The sequence below is a fragment of the Artemia franciscana genome, chromosome 5 (genome assembly GCF_032884065.1).
Source record: "Artemia franciscana chromosome 5, ASM3288406v1, whole genome shotgun sequence".
In the NCBI taxonomy this organism is placed as follows: Eukaryota; Metazoa; Arthropoda; class Branchiopoda; order Anostraca; family Artemiidae; genus Artemia; species Artemia franciscana.
Window position 1 is genome coordinate 41,058,364 of NC_088867.1, and position 14,650 is coordinate 41,073,013.

General features: G+C 37.2%; 2 protein-coding genes across 4 annotated transcripts in view; both read left to right on the forward strand.

The window, feature by feature from the left end:
• LOC136027414 (uncharacterized) overlaps positions 1-8,583 on the forward strand; it is a 32,456-nt gene extending 23,873 nt beyond the window's left edge. For both annotated transcript variants that reach the window (XM_065704655.1, XM_065704654.1), the window contains exons 4-5: positions 669-767; positions 7,312-8,583. In XM_065704655.1, the coding sequence (XP_065560727.1) occupies positions 669-767; positions 7,312-8,084 (872 nt within the window). In that variant the 3' untranslated portion in view covers positions 8,085-8,583. The remainder of the gene's footprint in view (positions 1-668; positions 768-7,311) is intronic.
• Positions 8,584-10,675: 2,092 nt separating this feature from the next.
• The window catches only part of LOC136027415 (3-oxo-5-alpha-steroid 4-dehydrogenase 1-like), a 37,908-nt gene continuing 33,933 nt past the window's right edge, over positions 10,676-14,650 (forward strand). Inside the window, exon 1 of one of the 2 annotated variants that reach the window (XM_065704656.1) lies at positions 10,676-10,722. The gene's annotated coding sequence lies outside the window, so the exon portion shown is untranslated. The remainder of the gene's footprint in view (positions 10,723-14,650) is intronic. The other variant, XM_065704661.1, reaches the window with a different exon arrangement.

Here is a 14,650-nt window from a genome sequence, read left to right on the forward strand (position 1 = left end):
TATTCACAGGTGGGACACAGGGACACAACTACAATGGCGCGTAACTAATATGGCGCGTAACGACTTACGCGCGCGGGGGGCTGGGGGGGCGCGAAGCGCCACCCCAACAGCTAGTATATATATATATATATATATGAGAAAATCTTCATATTGGTTTGTTATACTCTTACACTCTGTGACTCACACACTCTGTGACTCAACAATGCATCAGATCTGAGAAATTTTTTTGTGTGTTTCTTCCTCTTGGGCAAATGCTACTATAAATTACATCAGTGTCTCCTTCGGCCATCTGCGTTTTATGAGGCATACGTAGTAACTAGAATATTAGATGGCATCATCTGTAAAATAGAATATATGTTTGATATAGTGTCTTCGATAAGTTCCTCCTATCTGTAGTTTTAAGCACTGAACTTTAGGGTGAATCTGAGTTGAAATTTAATTATACCAGATTTTGTGAGCTAAAAGCACCAAAAAATATATATATATATATTATTATTTACAACTCATCGCAGTATTTAGATTCCTCGATTGCTCGAGTGAGAAGTACTTATGTTCCTTGAATTCTGAACAGCTTAGGATTGATGAGGCCAGGGTGAAAAAAGTTTTATCTTTAACGAGAGCTTATTTTGATTCTTAATTGTTTTTTTGTTGTTGTTGTTTTTTTTTAGCACGGCTTGGCAGTGAGTACGAATTTCCCTATGGGTACGAAAACAAAGAATGTCCATCTACTTGTTATGACACCCGAGGAGAAGAATCGAGCTTTGGCAGTAAGTTTTAATTGGTTGTTTTTACATTTCCTCAGTTTGTTCTTATTCTTGTTTTTATTTGGTTTCGTTTTTAATTTATTTCAAGATTTGGATTAGTGTTAAATAATATCCATCGCTTTTGTGTAACTTCTAATGTTTTGTGTTTTATATTTGTGAGGGTTTTTTAAATGTAAATTCGCCATATTTTTGGCCGTCTTAGCTGAGTTGCCTTCTTTGCGAGAAGAAGCACTGTACCTTTCTTGGGAGATATCGGCACTTAAAAGCTTTAGTTTGTTGATGGGATTGTTAGTTTCAATCTTCGTGTTGTTGGTTCTTCGTTGCTGAACAAACTTGTATTCTTTGATTTGGTAAAAAGAAAAAAATATGTTTTTTAATCTTATATTTTTTCACTATTTGTCGTAATTTTGCTTCCTGCTATTTTTATAATTCTCCTTGTGCTGAAGATGGGATAGTGAAGATCCTCCATCGTCCTCCCCACGGTCTGTCCTAGCCAGTGGACGGACAACTAACTCATTATTAGGTCTGCTTACTAAAATTCATACAAGTGTGGATAGCGCACGAGATATCTTTCTCTCTCTCTCTCTCTCTCGCTCTCTCTCGCTCTCTCTCTCTCTCTCTCTCTCTCTCTCTCTCTCTCTCTCTCTCTCTCTCTCTCTCTCTCTCTCTCTCTCTCTCTCTCGCTCTCTCTCTCTCTCTCTCTCTCTCTCTCTCTCTCTCTCTCTCCTCTCTCTCTCTCTCTCTCTCTCTCTCTCTCTCTCTCTCTCCCTCTCTCTCTCCCTCTCTCCTCTCTCTCCCTCTCTCCCTCTCTCTCCCTCTCTCCCTCTCTCTCCCTCTCTCTCCCTCTCTCCCTCTCTCTCCCTCTCTCTCCCTCTCTCCCTCTCTCTCCCTCTCTCCTGTCTCTCCCTCTCTCTCTCTCTTTATATATATATATACATATATATATATATATATATATATATATATATATATATATATATATATATATATATATATATATATATATATATATCATGAAAAGAGAAATCACCAATGCAACAGCACAAACACATAAAAAAAAAGACAGAAGGAGAAAAGGAAGACTGTGTTCCTAAATTAGTGATTACTATAAACCAGCACTTGAATGAGGCCTTAACCCTATTCATCCATACAATCACATAGGTCAAACAGCATAGCCATACACAATCAACCATAAAGAATATCCATGGACAGGCAGTCATGTCGTCAATAAGTATAAGTCGTCATTTACCAAACAATAGAAAAAATAATAAAGACAAATCATTCCGAGGCAACAACCCAGCACAAGGGCTCATCAGGAGAATACACTTGCCTATAGGGTTCGCCACTTTAAATTCTCTACCCAGCCAAGTGTTGTGGCTACCACAGAATATCCATGGCATCCCCATGTCAGGTATCATATCCCGATATGATTCATGTTAAAAATATGTTTTCTTCAGATAAATAAATTTTAGACATTTGCATTATTAGGATCCGGATATAAACATATAATTAAGCATAAAAACATATAATTTGAAGTCGAATATGTGGCCAAGTAATAACGAACAAACAAATAAAAGCAGATTTGTATTGTTTAGGTCGAAACTCCCAGTGCCATCTGTTGGTATTACTTGGAACTATTGCCCTTTCCGTGGCGAGCGCGAAAAGCCAACAAGGTTTGAGATATTTCGTCTCGCTTTGAGATTATTCATGCTAGATTGCGCTAGCCTATAGATAGGGTTGTTGACCACCCCCACAGTAGTTGAGTGCAAAACTGTGAAGTAAGTGGAATCAAAAGGAAGACCACAAAAAGTGGAAACAATTCGGAACTGAAGCTACGATGTTATATGCGGACTGTTTGTAGGGTTTTACAGTGTGCGTTAGGTACCTTGGAGTTGGAGCAACAGTGATTTGTAAGCGTAATACACACTGTGGTCGTTTCGTCTGCTGTTTTGAAGACCGTGAATTACTTGTTTTACGTATTTATTTGGGTTTTTGTTGTAATTGAAAATGAATAAATTTTTGACAACATCACCACCATCAAACGTCTAGGGGGCAAGGTGGGATAAAGTTATAGCGACAAGTATTATTGCTTACCGTTTTATGTATTAATAAATAAAGCAAAAAACAATGTGTTTATTATGACAGTTATTTGAAATTTGGGTGTACTGTGATTGAGAAAAAAACTGCAGTATATAATTTGCTTTGAAAATTTTGTCAAGAGAAGGCATAAAGCCATCAAAGTTGGTATGCTGTCTAAGCAAAAACCATCCTAATAAAAAAAAAGGCCTGTGGAATTTGTTTTAGCAAAAATTAAAAGCCCTTGAACATCAATAAACTAAAACAGGACAAATGTCCAGTCTAAATGAGAAAGCGTCGCTCGCTAGTTATCGAATAGCTTTTCTTATGGCTAAAGCAGGACAACTTCACAATATTGCCAAAAATTAGATTTTTACCACTGGGCTTTAGATATAGTAGAGGCTTTGTTTGGCAAGAAAGATGTCGAAAAAATTAAAAATATCCGTCTGACAATTCCATTCAACGCAGGATAAGCAATAAGGCGACTAACGTCCGTAATCCAGTCATAGACAAAATAAAGAAAAGTTCTTTTGTACCCTTGTAATTTGATAAATCTACAAATATTACGGATTGTGCGCAGTTTGTAGATTTTGTGTGTTTTGAATCCAGCGAAACATTAATCAGAGAAGTACCATTTTTCAAGGCGCTTCCCAAAAATATTACAGTTGAATTGTTTCATGACGTATTCCTTGAAGCTACGCAAGATATGAATATGAAGCTGCACATCGATTGGGCACAAAAATGCATTCCTATTTATAGTGACCAAGTTAAAGCCATGACTGATGTGAAGAATGGATTTATGGATAGACTGAAAAAACAAATACCAAGCACTTGTTGGGTGCATTGCTTTCTCCATCGCCATGTTCTTGCAGCCAAAACCCGTCACAAGAATACAGTCAAGTTCTAATTATTATTATTAACATAGTAAATTCTATCAAAAGAAAAGTGTTGCAGACTTTATTGTGATTGTGAACTATTTGTGATGAATTTGGGGCACTGCACCGCAATTTTCTTTACGATACAGAGGTTAAATGGTAATCAAAAGGCAAAGTACTGATCAAAGCTATGGAACTTCTCGGTGAACTAAATGACATTCATAGCAAGTCAAGTCACTCTGTTCTGAGAAATTCCTTTTGAATTTGGCTTGTCTTTATGGCTTACTTAAGCATTTAAGTAACTTTAATAATAGTCTTCAAGAGTGGGATGAAAATGTTCTTGTAGCAAAAGACGAACTCCATGGCTTTGTAATAAAAAACAAGAGCTAAGAGCTCATATGGCACTTGTGACGAGGCAAGAAGAGCTAAGAGCCAAGAGATCATATGGTATGAGCTCTAGCAAAATTCTATGAATCAATAGATTGATTTAAAAGGAAAATAAGAGGCTTAGTGCCGGTCAGGATTTAAAATAAGAGTTCTGAGTCACGATGTCTTTCTAAACATCAAAATTCATTAAGATCCGATCACCCACGCGTAAGTTATAAGTACGTCATTTTTTCTAATTTTTCCTCTCCCTTTAGCCTCCCAAATGGTCGAACCTGGGAAAACGACTTTATCAAGTCAATTTGTCCACCTTCCTGACACACCTACCCATTTTCATCGTCCTAGCACGTCCAGAAGCACCAAACTCGCCAAATTACTGAACCCCTCCCCCCCAACTCCCCCAAAGAGAGAGAATCAGTACGGTTCCGTCAGTCAATATCAAGAACATTTGCTTATTCTATCCACCAAGCTTCATCCCGATTCCTCCACTCCAAGTGTTTTCCAAGATTTCCCCCCTCCAACTCCCCCCAATGTCAAAAGATCTGGTTGGGATTTAAAATAAGAGCTCTGAGACATGAATTTCTTCTAAATATCAAATTTCACTAAGATCCGATCACCTATTCGTCAGATAAAAATACCCCAATTTTCACGTTTTCCAAGAATTCCGGTTTTCCCCTCCAACTCCCCCCCAATGTCACAGGATCTGGTCGGAATTTAAAATTAGTGCTTTAAAGCACAAGATCCTTCTAAATATCAAATTTCATTAAGATCTGGTCACCCTTTCGTAAGTTACAAACACCTCAATTTTCAAAATTACCCCCCCCCCCCAACTCCACCAAAGACGGCAGATCCGGTCGTTTATGTCAGTCACGTATCTTAGACAAGTTTTTATTCTTCCCATCCAGTTTCATCCTGATCTCACCTCTTTAAGTATTTTCTAAGATTTCAGGTCCCCCCAACTGCCCCCCCCCCCCCCAATTACGCTGGATCCGGTTGAGATTTAAAATGAGAGATCTGAGTTACGAGGTCCTTCTAAATATGAAGTTTCATGAAGATCCGATCACCCCTTCGTAAGTTAAAAATACGTCATTTTTCTAATTTTTCCGAATTACCCCCCCCCCCCCAATAGAGCAGATCCATTCCAATTATGTAAATCACGTATCTAAGACTTCTGCTTATTTTCCCCACCAAGTTTCATCCCGATCCCTCCAATCTAAGCGTTTTCCATGATTTTAGGTCCCCCTACCCCAAACTCCCCCCAATGTCACCAGATCCTGTCGGGATTTAAAATAAGAGCTTTGAGACACGATATCCTTCTCAATATCAAATTTCATTGAGATCCGATCACCCGTTCGAAGGTAAAAATACCTCATTTTTCTAATTTTTCATAATTAACACCCCCCCCCCAACTACCCCAAAGAGAGTAGATCCGTTCCGGTTATGTCAATCATTTATCTAGGACTGGTGCCTATTTTTCCCACCAAGTTTCATCCTGATCCCTTCACTCTAAGTGTTTTCCAAGATTTTAGGTTTCCCCCTCCCAACTTCCCCGCCCAATGTCACCAGATCCGGTCGGGATTTAAAATAACAGCTATGAGACACGATATCCTTCCAAACATTAAATTTCATTAAGATCTGATCAACCGTTCGTAAGTTAAAAATACTTCAATTTTTCTATTTTTTCCGAATTAACGGGCCCCCACTCCTCCCCAGATGGTCAAATCGGGAAAACGACTAATTCTAATTTAATCTGGTCCCGTCCCTGATATGCCTGCCAAATTTCATCGTCCTAGCTTACCTGGAGGTGCCTAAAGTAGCAAAACCGGGACCGACAGACCGACAGAATTTGCGATTGCTATATGTCACTTGGTTAATACCAAGTGCCATAAAAATGAATAGTTGTCATCATCTATAAATCAAAACAACTTTGATTCGTTTTTGTCAACAGAGTTTTGTCTTTCATTGAAGTAGTCGGAAGCGAGATAAACATCAAGTCATATATTTCTGTTACGAAAATGGTGTTGGTAATTACACGAAAGAATTGTGTAATTACTTCTCAGTGCAAGTATATCGAATAACACTGGGCGAAGACGGATCTTAAATCTGTTTTTAAATGCAGCTGTAAATGAGGCAAATTTAGCAACTAGCTCTAAGAGAATCTGCTGGAAATATCTGCTGATGGAAAAAATGGTGTTCAAGTCTGATAATTTGAAAACTTTTTGGTTAAAAAGAAAAACAGAATGCCCGGAATTAGCAACCGAGGCTTAGAAGTATTTGGTTCCACTGTCTACCTCTTTCTTGTGCGATTTGGTATTTTCATCAACTGTCCAAACAAAAGTCGACTAAAAAGTCTCTTAGGTTTGGTCAACGATTTAACACTTAATTTTGCAATAACGAATCCATGGTGGAAGAAATTGATTGAACAAACTCAAGTGTAACCTTCACATTAAAAAGAAAGCGTATTCAAAGACTTTTTTTTTTTGTTAGTGTTTGTATAAAATTCTATAAATAAATAACTTAACGAGCATCATCTCTCGAAGCATAGTTCTGCCAAAGCTAATATTTCATGTGAGGGAGTAGCAGCTCTCCTTAGATTTCAGGTAACACCGCGTATAGTATTGAAAACGAAGAAAAACTTAATTAAGTAAAGAGCTACTCCAAAGCAACCAACTGAATTTTTTTCCTAGATGAGCGGGGCTGTCCTATTCAACTCCCGTTCCCCCTCTTCTTTGCGCCAAATTTTCTTAGTGCTATACTGAAAGTATTTATGAGTGCACTTGATTGTACATTTGGAAATAATTTTATACTACCATAAAGAGGGGGAAGGGGGTGCAGGGTCGCCTCTCATGTACAGAATAAGTACTCTTCGTTAGTAAGTTTTTAAATTGCTCTTTACCTTCAATCAAAATATCCGTTGTATTTTCTTGTGAATAATTGAGATTTACAACCGTCACCTTTTGTGCTAGCTAACGTGGAAGGCTTTGACGCGTAAATTATGTTGTGCAATGCACACAAGAATAAGCCTTAGGAATTGCCAAAATTTTATCATAAAAAGTTCTTTTTGTACGAATAAAAATCACTCGATTTTTGTGTTGTTTTTTTTTACAGCGTAAGAGAATTATTAAATGCACCTAGGTCTAGGAAATTTTACAATTTTCTCTTCCCCCCCCCCCTTGTTCCCATCGATTGTCTTTCAATTTTGTCTTTTTCAGGAAATGACAGGAAGCCATTTGGTCGGTCTGATCGTCCTTCTTCTAGAGCTTCCTCTCTTAATAATTCTTTGTATCAAAGAAGATCTCCAAGCATTCACAGCTCTTCTTCAAGAAGTCCATCTCGTATGAATTCACTATATCAAAGAAGGTCTCCAAGTTTTTGTAGGTCGCAGGGCACTAAACGAGAGCGTTCTCGATCAAGAAATGGTAGCCGAAGCGGTTCTTCATCTCCGGAGCAATTCAGAGTTAAACAATCATCTCATTATGAAAAGGATGCTATTCGAATTTCAAGTCGCACATTGCTGAAGCCTTCTGGATCAAGAAATCGCGATCCCCATTCTTCTTTCTATCTAGAATCTGTTCGGTTTAACCCAGACTACAAAAATAAAAAATATCCTAACGATCAGTGCACCCGCAAGAGCTGGCCGAAGTATCCTCAAGCTCAACCTAAGCCCATCAGTGTGTTATTCGTAGTTCAGTATTTATTTACCATAAAAAATGACCTTGGGTCTCTAGCGCCTCTTATTACTTCTATTTTACAGAAGGCTTTTGAAGCAGAAAAGGCTTTTAAAGGAGGCTCGAATACATTATTGAACGACATCTCTGTTGTAAATACTCTTGATACGGCCAAAGAGAAACTTTTAGAAAGAATAACCTCGGGCACTATGGATAAAGAAGCCAGAAAGCATGCAAAGAAAGGAATTGACTATATCTTAAAAATGTATTCAACAATTTTGCAATCGAGAACATCAGAAAATGCCGTAGCTGTCTAGTCACTTTGATGAGGTTGAACCCATCTTCGATATCCTACAGTGCTTAGCCAAAAATCCCTTTGTACTATTCTCATTAGTATGGTGTGGCAAAAAAACTAATGGGTTTCTTTCCATCAATGCGCTGTGAAGAATAAAAATTTGGATGTACCCGTGGCCACGAGAGGATTTTAAATGTAAATATGTGCAACGGTAATTCTAGTGATCTGAAGTTCTCAAAATGAAGTAGCTGGTGTTAAGTCATGACTATTTGGGTGCGCATAAAGCAGTTCGCAACTTAGTGACATTTGGTCCATGGCTACTTCCATTATAGTCAAGGTCACCGATGAAATTCAATCTAGATACTTCTCATTGTTGGGATAACAAATGTGAATGTACATATTAGTGAAACATTTAGTGGATCCATTTTTGTCTATGTTCTAAGTATTTATTATTTTCGACCTTTGACATTAAAAAGTATCGAAAACTGATATGAGACGTTGAATAAAATTGTCAGCTTTTACGGATCTTGCTTTTTCTAGTTGAGGAGGGGGAACGCAAAGGAAACCTGGGCCCACAAATAAATTGACACAGGTCTTGCTATGATTCGATTTATAGTTGGGGGAGTAGGGGATTTTCTTTTTATTAATTTTCAATCAATTGGTTTACAAGAACCGTTGTTGGTTTTCAACCACAGTGAATGAGCTGCTGTCCCAGTAGTGGTTTTTCGGAGAGTTCACACACGATATGACCTCTGGAAAGAGAGGAGGTTCTTTCAACTCTGTTTTCTACGAATTTTATCAGACCGTCCTTTGGATTTGAACCAAGCTTGATGGAAAGTAGCATTAAATGTCAAAGTATTTCTTTGGATAGTCAAAACCAATTCTGACATCTTTTGAGGGGGGGGAGCCCCTGTTGTTTTTTTGTTGTTTTTTTTTTTGTAATAAAGGTGTCTAGTTGAAAACTACTTGGTATCTGAGGTAAATGCTTGTGTCCTAGTTTGCTTATTGAGGGTCGAGGGCTATTCCGACCATTGCGAAGATAGAGGGCTCATTTATTTCTAGTCATCGTGATACTTAACTAAAAGTGCCTTAGGATCTCAACAATGTATAGTCAGAATTAGCAATTAATTTGCTAGTTTTGTATTTAGGGTTAGAGACTGTCTGTATATCATCAGCATTAACTGATAGAAAGTAAGAATCAATAATTTAGTCGTGTCTTAGTGTCCAGATACATTATGCCCTCTGTAGGGTAAAGGATCCTTGGATGTTTTGACCAGAAGGGGATGTTGCTTCTCAGCCAAACTAGATTGTAGGTCTCAGCTAGTGTGTAATTCAGTCCCTTTGAGGAGCAATTCCCAACCATATTTCCTTTTTTTTGGGGGGGGGGGCATTTGGTATCAAACTTTGTTTTCGTAAAAAAAAACAACTTAATAGGGAGTAAGAGTAAATCTCCAAGTTTTGTTTTGTCGTGGTCGGACCTCATCCTGCCTTCATGCACAATAATGATAGGACTCTAACCATTTTACTCAGGAACGTGACCTGAATGGGTTGTGAAATTTCAACCAAACTTGGTGGAAAGTAGAAATTACTATTGACATAACATCTTTCTCGAGTAATAGCTCTCCGAACTTTTTCGTAAGGAGAGGGAGAAATGTAAATTTTAGCCATCACAATATCCGACAAAAAGCGTTCGTGCTTTTACGAAACTGAATGAGAGGTAACTTAGATGTGCTTTAAAGGGGCCCTAGACCAATCTCACCATCGAAAGCCGCTGTTCCGTCTTTCTTTTTAGTCTGAGACAAACTTGACTTCTGGGGAAGAGGGAGTGTCGTATCCCAACGAAACTTGTTGAAAATAAGAAGCTCATTATTGAGGTGCAGTCTCTTTTCGCTCAAAAACTGTCTATGGAGTCAATACGAAATTGTTTAAATGAGCTCTGTCTGTGTTTCCTCCGACCATTACTTCGAAATAATCACCCTTAGAAAAACTGAACCCCTAAAGTAATCTTCTGTGGGTGGGAGGGAATTAAGTGCCAAGTGATTTGGTAATAATATTTTAGAGGGTGTAAGATCTTTAAGGATGAATCAGCTTATAGCAGGTAATATGAAATCTTCCTCTGGAGGTAATCATGTAATCCTTCATTTTATACTAAATAAAACATTTGTACTATTTCAAGAGGTTTGAAATTTCCAGTGAAGAGACCGAAGCTTAAGTTACTACCTTTCCCCCATCAGTCCTCCAATTCATATTGAGAGTTCCTAGAGAAACGTAGAAAAATTTGGTCCCAAGAGGTTTTAGTCCTTCCCTCATGCATTAAACCCTCTGAAATGAATCAAAATAATTAACTGAAATTGTTAGTTTTATTTTGACTACAATACACTTAGCAGCGAAATGTAAGGTGTAGCACTTTTTCCTTAATACAAAATATGCGTTATACATAGATTCTTAATAATTTTTAGTTTGGGATGTCTAGGCCAACAGCATAGGGGGTTATGTTGTGCAAAATTTGAAACAGGTCATTTGATGTAAGTAGATTTATCACGAAACAAAACTTTACTGTCCTCTGGAAATTAAATAAAGCCTTACTAAAAATAGATGTCTGTTAAATTCAGTTTTCGCAAAAGATTTTGAAATCAAAATACATTTCGGCATTTGATAAAGTAAGCATAATTCTATTTTCTTTTTTTTATTAGTTTTTCTGTATAGCCTAAGGCTAAATGAGCCCGTTAGAGGCAGCTAGGGATTATACGCAAAAACATGAACCAAACAATGAAAATAAGCATAAAATTAACAATCTAAAATAATATCTGTTCTAACATGTCTCCTTCTGAAGAGGTCCAATTCTAGACCTTTAACAAGGCAAGCCCATGGCTTGCTCTTTTTTTGTTTAAAATAATAAGAGGCTTTTTTCTATATTTAAATTAGTTGAGTTACCTGAATAAAACTTTTATCAATGAGCATTAAAAGGAATCACATGTTCTAAAAGTCAGCATAGTTCCTGTAAAAATTTCTCAACCAACACAAACCTTGTTGAATCATATGACTTAGTGACCGGATTCTTGGATAATGACCATAGGCTTGGTGGATGTCATATTGTTCAATCAAGTAAAAGCCTTTCATAAAGTTCAGCATCAACTTCCTCTCTTTAAACTAGAAACATAATGGGTGCATGATGGTATAGTTACCTGGACTGAAACCTTTCTTATTGGAAGAACTTAGGTTAAGAAAATGAGACTTTTGGGGATGGATCTACAGGCTAAAGTATGTTCTGGGAAAGTATTTTGAAGTACCTGCCTCTACTCCTTCTCCCCCTAGAAGTTCCTGGAATTTGCCTACATGACAGATCTATACCAACTGAAATTTTGACAAAACAACATTTTACTTTAATTTTCAGTTATCAGTTTCTTTTTCTCTGATTTCAGCTCTGAAAATGGATTTCCTGTTATTTGAATAGAATTTTAAGTCATATCAATGGTTTATTTTTCAAAATTTAGAGAATATATTTATAGGTCTTTAAAACCTTAAAAAGTGCTTTGAGTTTCACAACTTTGCTCAGTCACATTTTATAAGGCTTAAAAGATCTATGAAATCTGTTTCTTAAATTTTAGGAAAAAGTCCTTAGCATGACTTTTTTTGCTTAAACCTATGTAGTCTATGCAATCTTCTAACCCCTAGAAATAAAAAGAAGGTAAAGATAAAACTGTCATTTCATAAAAAAAAGATTATATAAAGAAAACTTGTATAGATTCTAGTACACTTCTAAAAGAACTAGAAGGCATAGTCTGGTTGCTTTTACTCCAAGGAGATGTCAACCAGCAATAGCCAAAACTAAAAAGTGGGCTACTTACACTTCAGAAAAAGCACACAACAGTGAAACTCATACCAAAGCCTAAAGCACTGCATTTTTGAAACCCCTGAAATATACAAGGAGCTAGATAGGAAAGGAAAGGGAAAAAAAACTTGAGAAAGTACAATCATGTAGGAGGAGAGGAACATGGTCAAAAATTTGACAACAACTCAAGGAACTTAATTAAGCAAACTTACACAAGTTTTGAGTCAAAGCTAGCTGATGACAGTAAGAGAAGCCCAAAGAAGTTCTGGAATTATTTATCCAGTAAATACCATAACAGGTAGTCAGTAAAAATAATCTGTGAGGATGGTGGCATGTAGATAACTAGTTTGAAGGCTATTGACAAACTTCTCAACAAGGAATTTGAATTGGTGTTTTACCAGTAAACTAGATGGTCCTCTCCCTTGTAGCCCACCCTATGACATTCTTAAGCTGACACCACTTAATTGTTCTCCCCTTCAGAAATCATAGAACAACTTGACACACTAGACATCAAAAGTATCAGTCCTGATAACTTGCCTCCAAGACTCTTGATGGAGATTGTCAAAGAAATTGCACTATCACTCTGTTATAAATTCCAACTTTCCCTTGACTCTAGAAAGTTACCCTAGGACAGAAATCTGACCCTCCCCCCAATTTTTAAGAAAGGTGACTGCACCAAAGCTGAAAAATACAACTGGAAAAAGGATTACCTGTGGACTTGATTCTATTAGATCTGGCTAAGACTTTCAACAAGGTGTTTCACAACTGTTTCAAATTAAAACTCATGGCAGCAGACACCTACATAATCAATTGGGTCATGGACTTTCTGATAGATTTGACTCTTCTCAGCCAGTGATGGCAAAGTTCTCTCTAGGGCATGTCATGTTTTAAGTAGAATACCCCAAGGAGCCATTTTGGGTCCTGCTACAGGATGAAAATTTAAGAAAAAAATTCCAGGAACAGTTGAGTACTAAACTTGAGGGTTTAAAATTTGACAATGTGGAAGATGGATGGAATAATTTCAGAAAAACAATTTGTGAAGTTGCTGATGGTGTCCTAGGGAAGAGTGCTAAGACAGCAACTAGGAATATTAGTGAAAAAGCTTTAGGTTTAATAGAGAGTGGAAGGGGTTTGTATAAGAATTATCTGAGCGATAGGTTGTATGAAAACAAAAGGAATGTAAAGAAAGTGGAGAAAGCATTAAAATATGAACTAAGGAGATGTGAAATGGAGGCGATGGATAAAATTGCTGAGGATCTGGAAGATGCGGCTAGACAGCATAATAGTAAAATATTATACTGGCATGTTAATAAATTGAAAGGGAGTAGCCGATCCGGACTAGTCCCAGTTAAAGATAGAAATGGGGTCACAATTAGTGATAAGGAAAAAGTTAAAGAAAGATGGGTGGAACATTTTGAAAATGTGCTAAACCGAGATACAGTTGCAGGAAAAGATATAGATGAAAATGAAAAAGTTTGTGATACCTTGGATGTGAAGGAAGATTTGTTTAGTGAGGAAGAATTAGCGACAGTACTAGAAGGATTAAAAAATAATAAGGCCCCAGGTGCTGATAGTATGATTAATGAGTTCCTTAAATATGGTGGCTCTGAGGTTAGGAATAAGCTACTGAAGATTATGAACATGATTTTTGAAAAAGGGGAAGTACCCAATGATTTTAGGAAAACCTTAATTAAACCACTGTATAAGAAAGGTGACAAGAGTGAATGTCGGAATTATTGAGGCATTAGTCTGGTCTCTGTAGGTAGCAAATTACTGAGTAATATGATACTTTTTAGACTGAGACATGCGGTAGACAAAGTTTTAAGGGAAGAACAATGCGGTTTTAGAAAAGGTAGAGGATGTGTCGACCATGTTTTCACTCTTAGGTTAATAATTGAGAAGTCCCTTCGTTGTCAAACACCTTTGGTCCTTAGTTTTATCGATTATGAGCAAGCTTTCGATTCTGTTGATAGAACAGCGTTAACAAAGGTCTTATCGTTATATGGTATACCAGAAAAATACATTAAAGTGATTTGTGCTATGTACGAGAATAATACTGCTGCGGTTAAGGTAGGAAATGAGGTTAGCAACTGGTTTTGTATTAAATCAGGAGTTAAGCAGGGTTGTGTTCTATCCCCCTTTATATGGATCATTTTGATGGACTTCGTCTTAAGGAGCACAGGAAAGGCAATTGGAGACCATGGAATCAAATGGGGAGGAAGAACGCTCCTGGACTTAGATTATGCTGATGATTTAAGCATATTAGATGAAAGTGTGAGCAAAATGAATGAATTTTTAGAGGTTTTACGAGTTCAGGGTGCTAAAATAGGCTTGAAAATTAATGTTAAGAAGACTAAGTCACTAAGGTTAGGAATAAGTGAAGATGAACAGGTGACCTTAGGTAACGAAAAGATTGATCAGGTTGGGAGCTTCAGTTACCTTGGTAGTATTATTAGTAAAGATGGTGGGAGCAGTGAAGATGTTAAAAGTAGAATAGCTAAAGCTCAGGGTGTTTTTTCACAGTTAAAAAAAGTTTGGAAGAATAGAAAGATAAGCCTACAAACCAAGATTAGAATATTGGAAGCTACAGTGATGACAGTGGTCAAATATGGCTCTGAAGCATGGACACTCCAAAAAGCAGATGAAAATTTACTAGATGTTTTCCAGAGAAATTGCCTACGGATTGTTCTGGGTACCCGGCTGACTGACCGTATTTCAAACAGTAGGTTGTACAAAAAGTGTGGTTCAATCCCGCT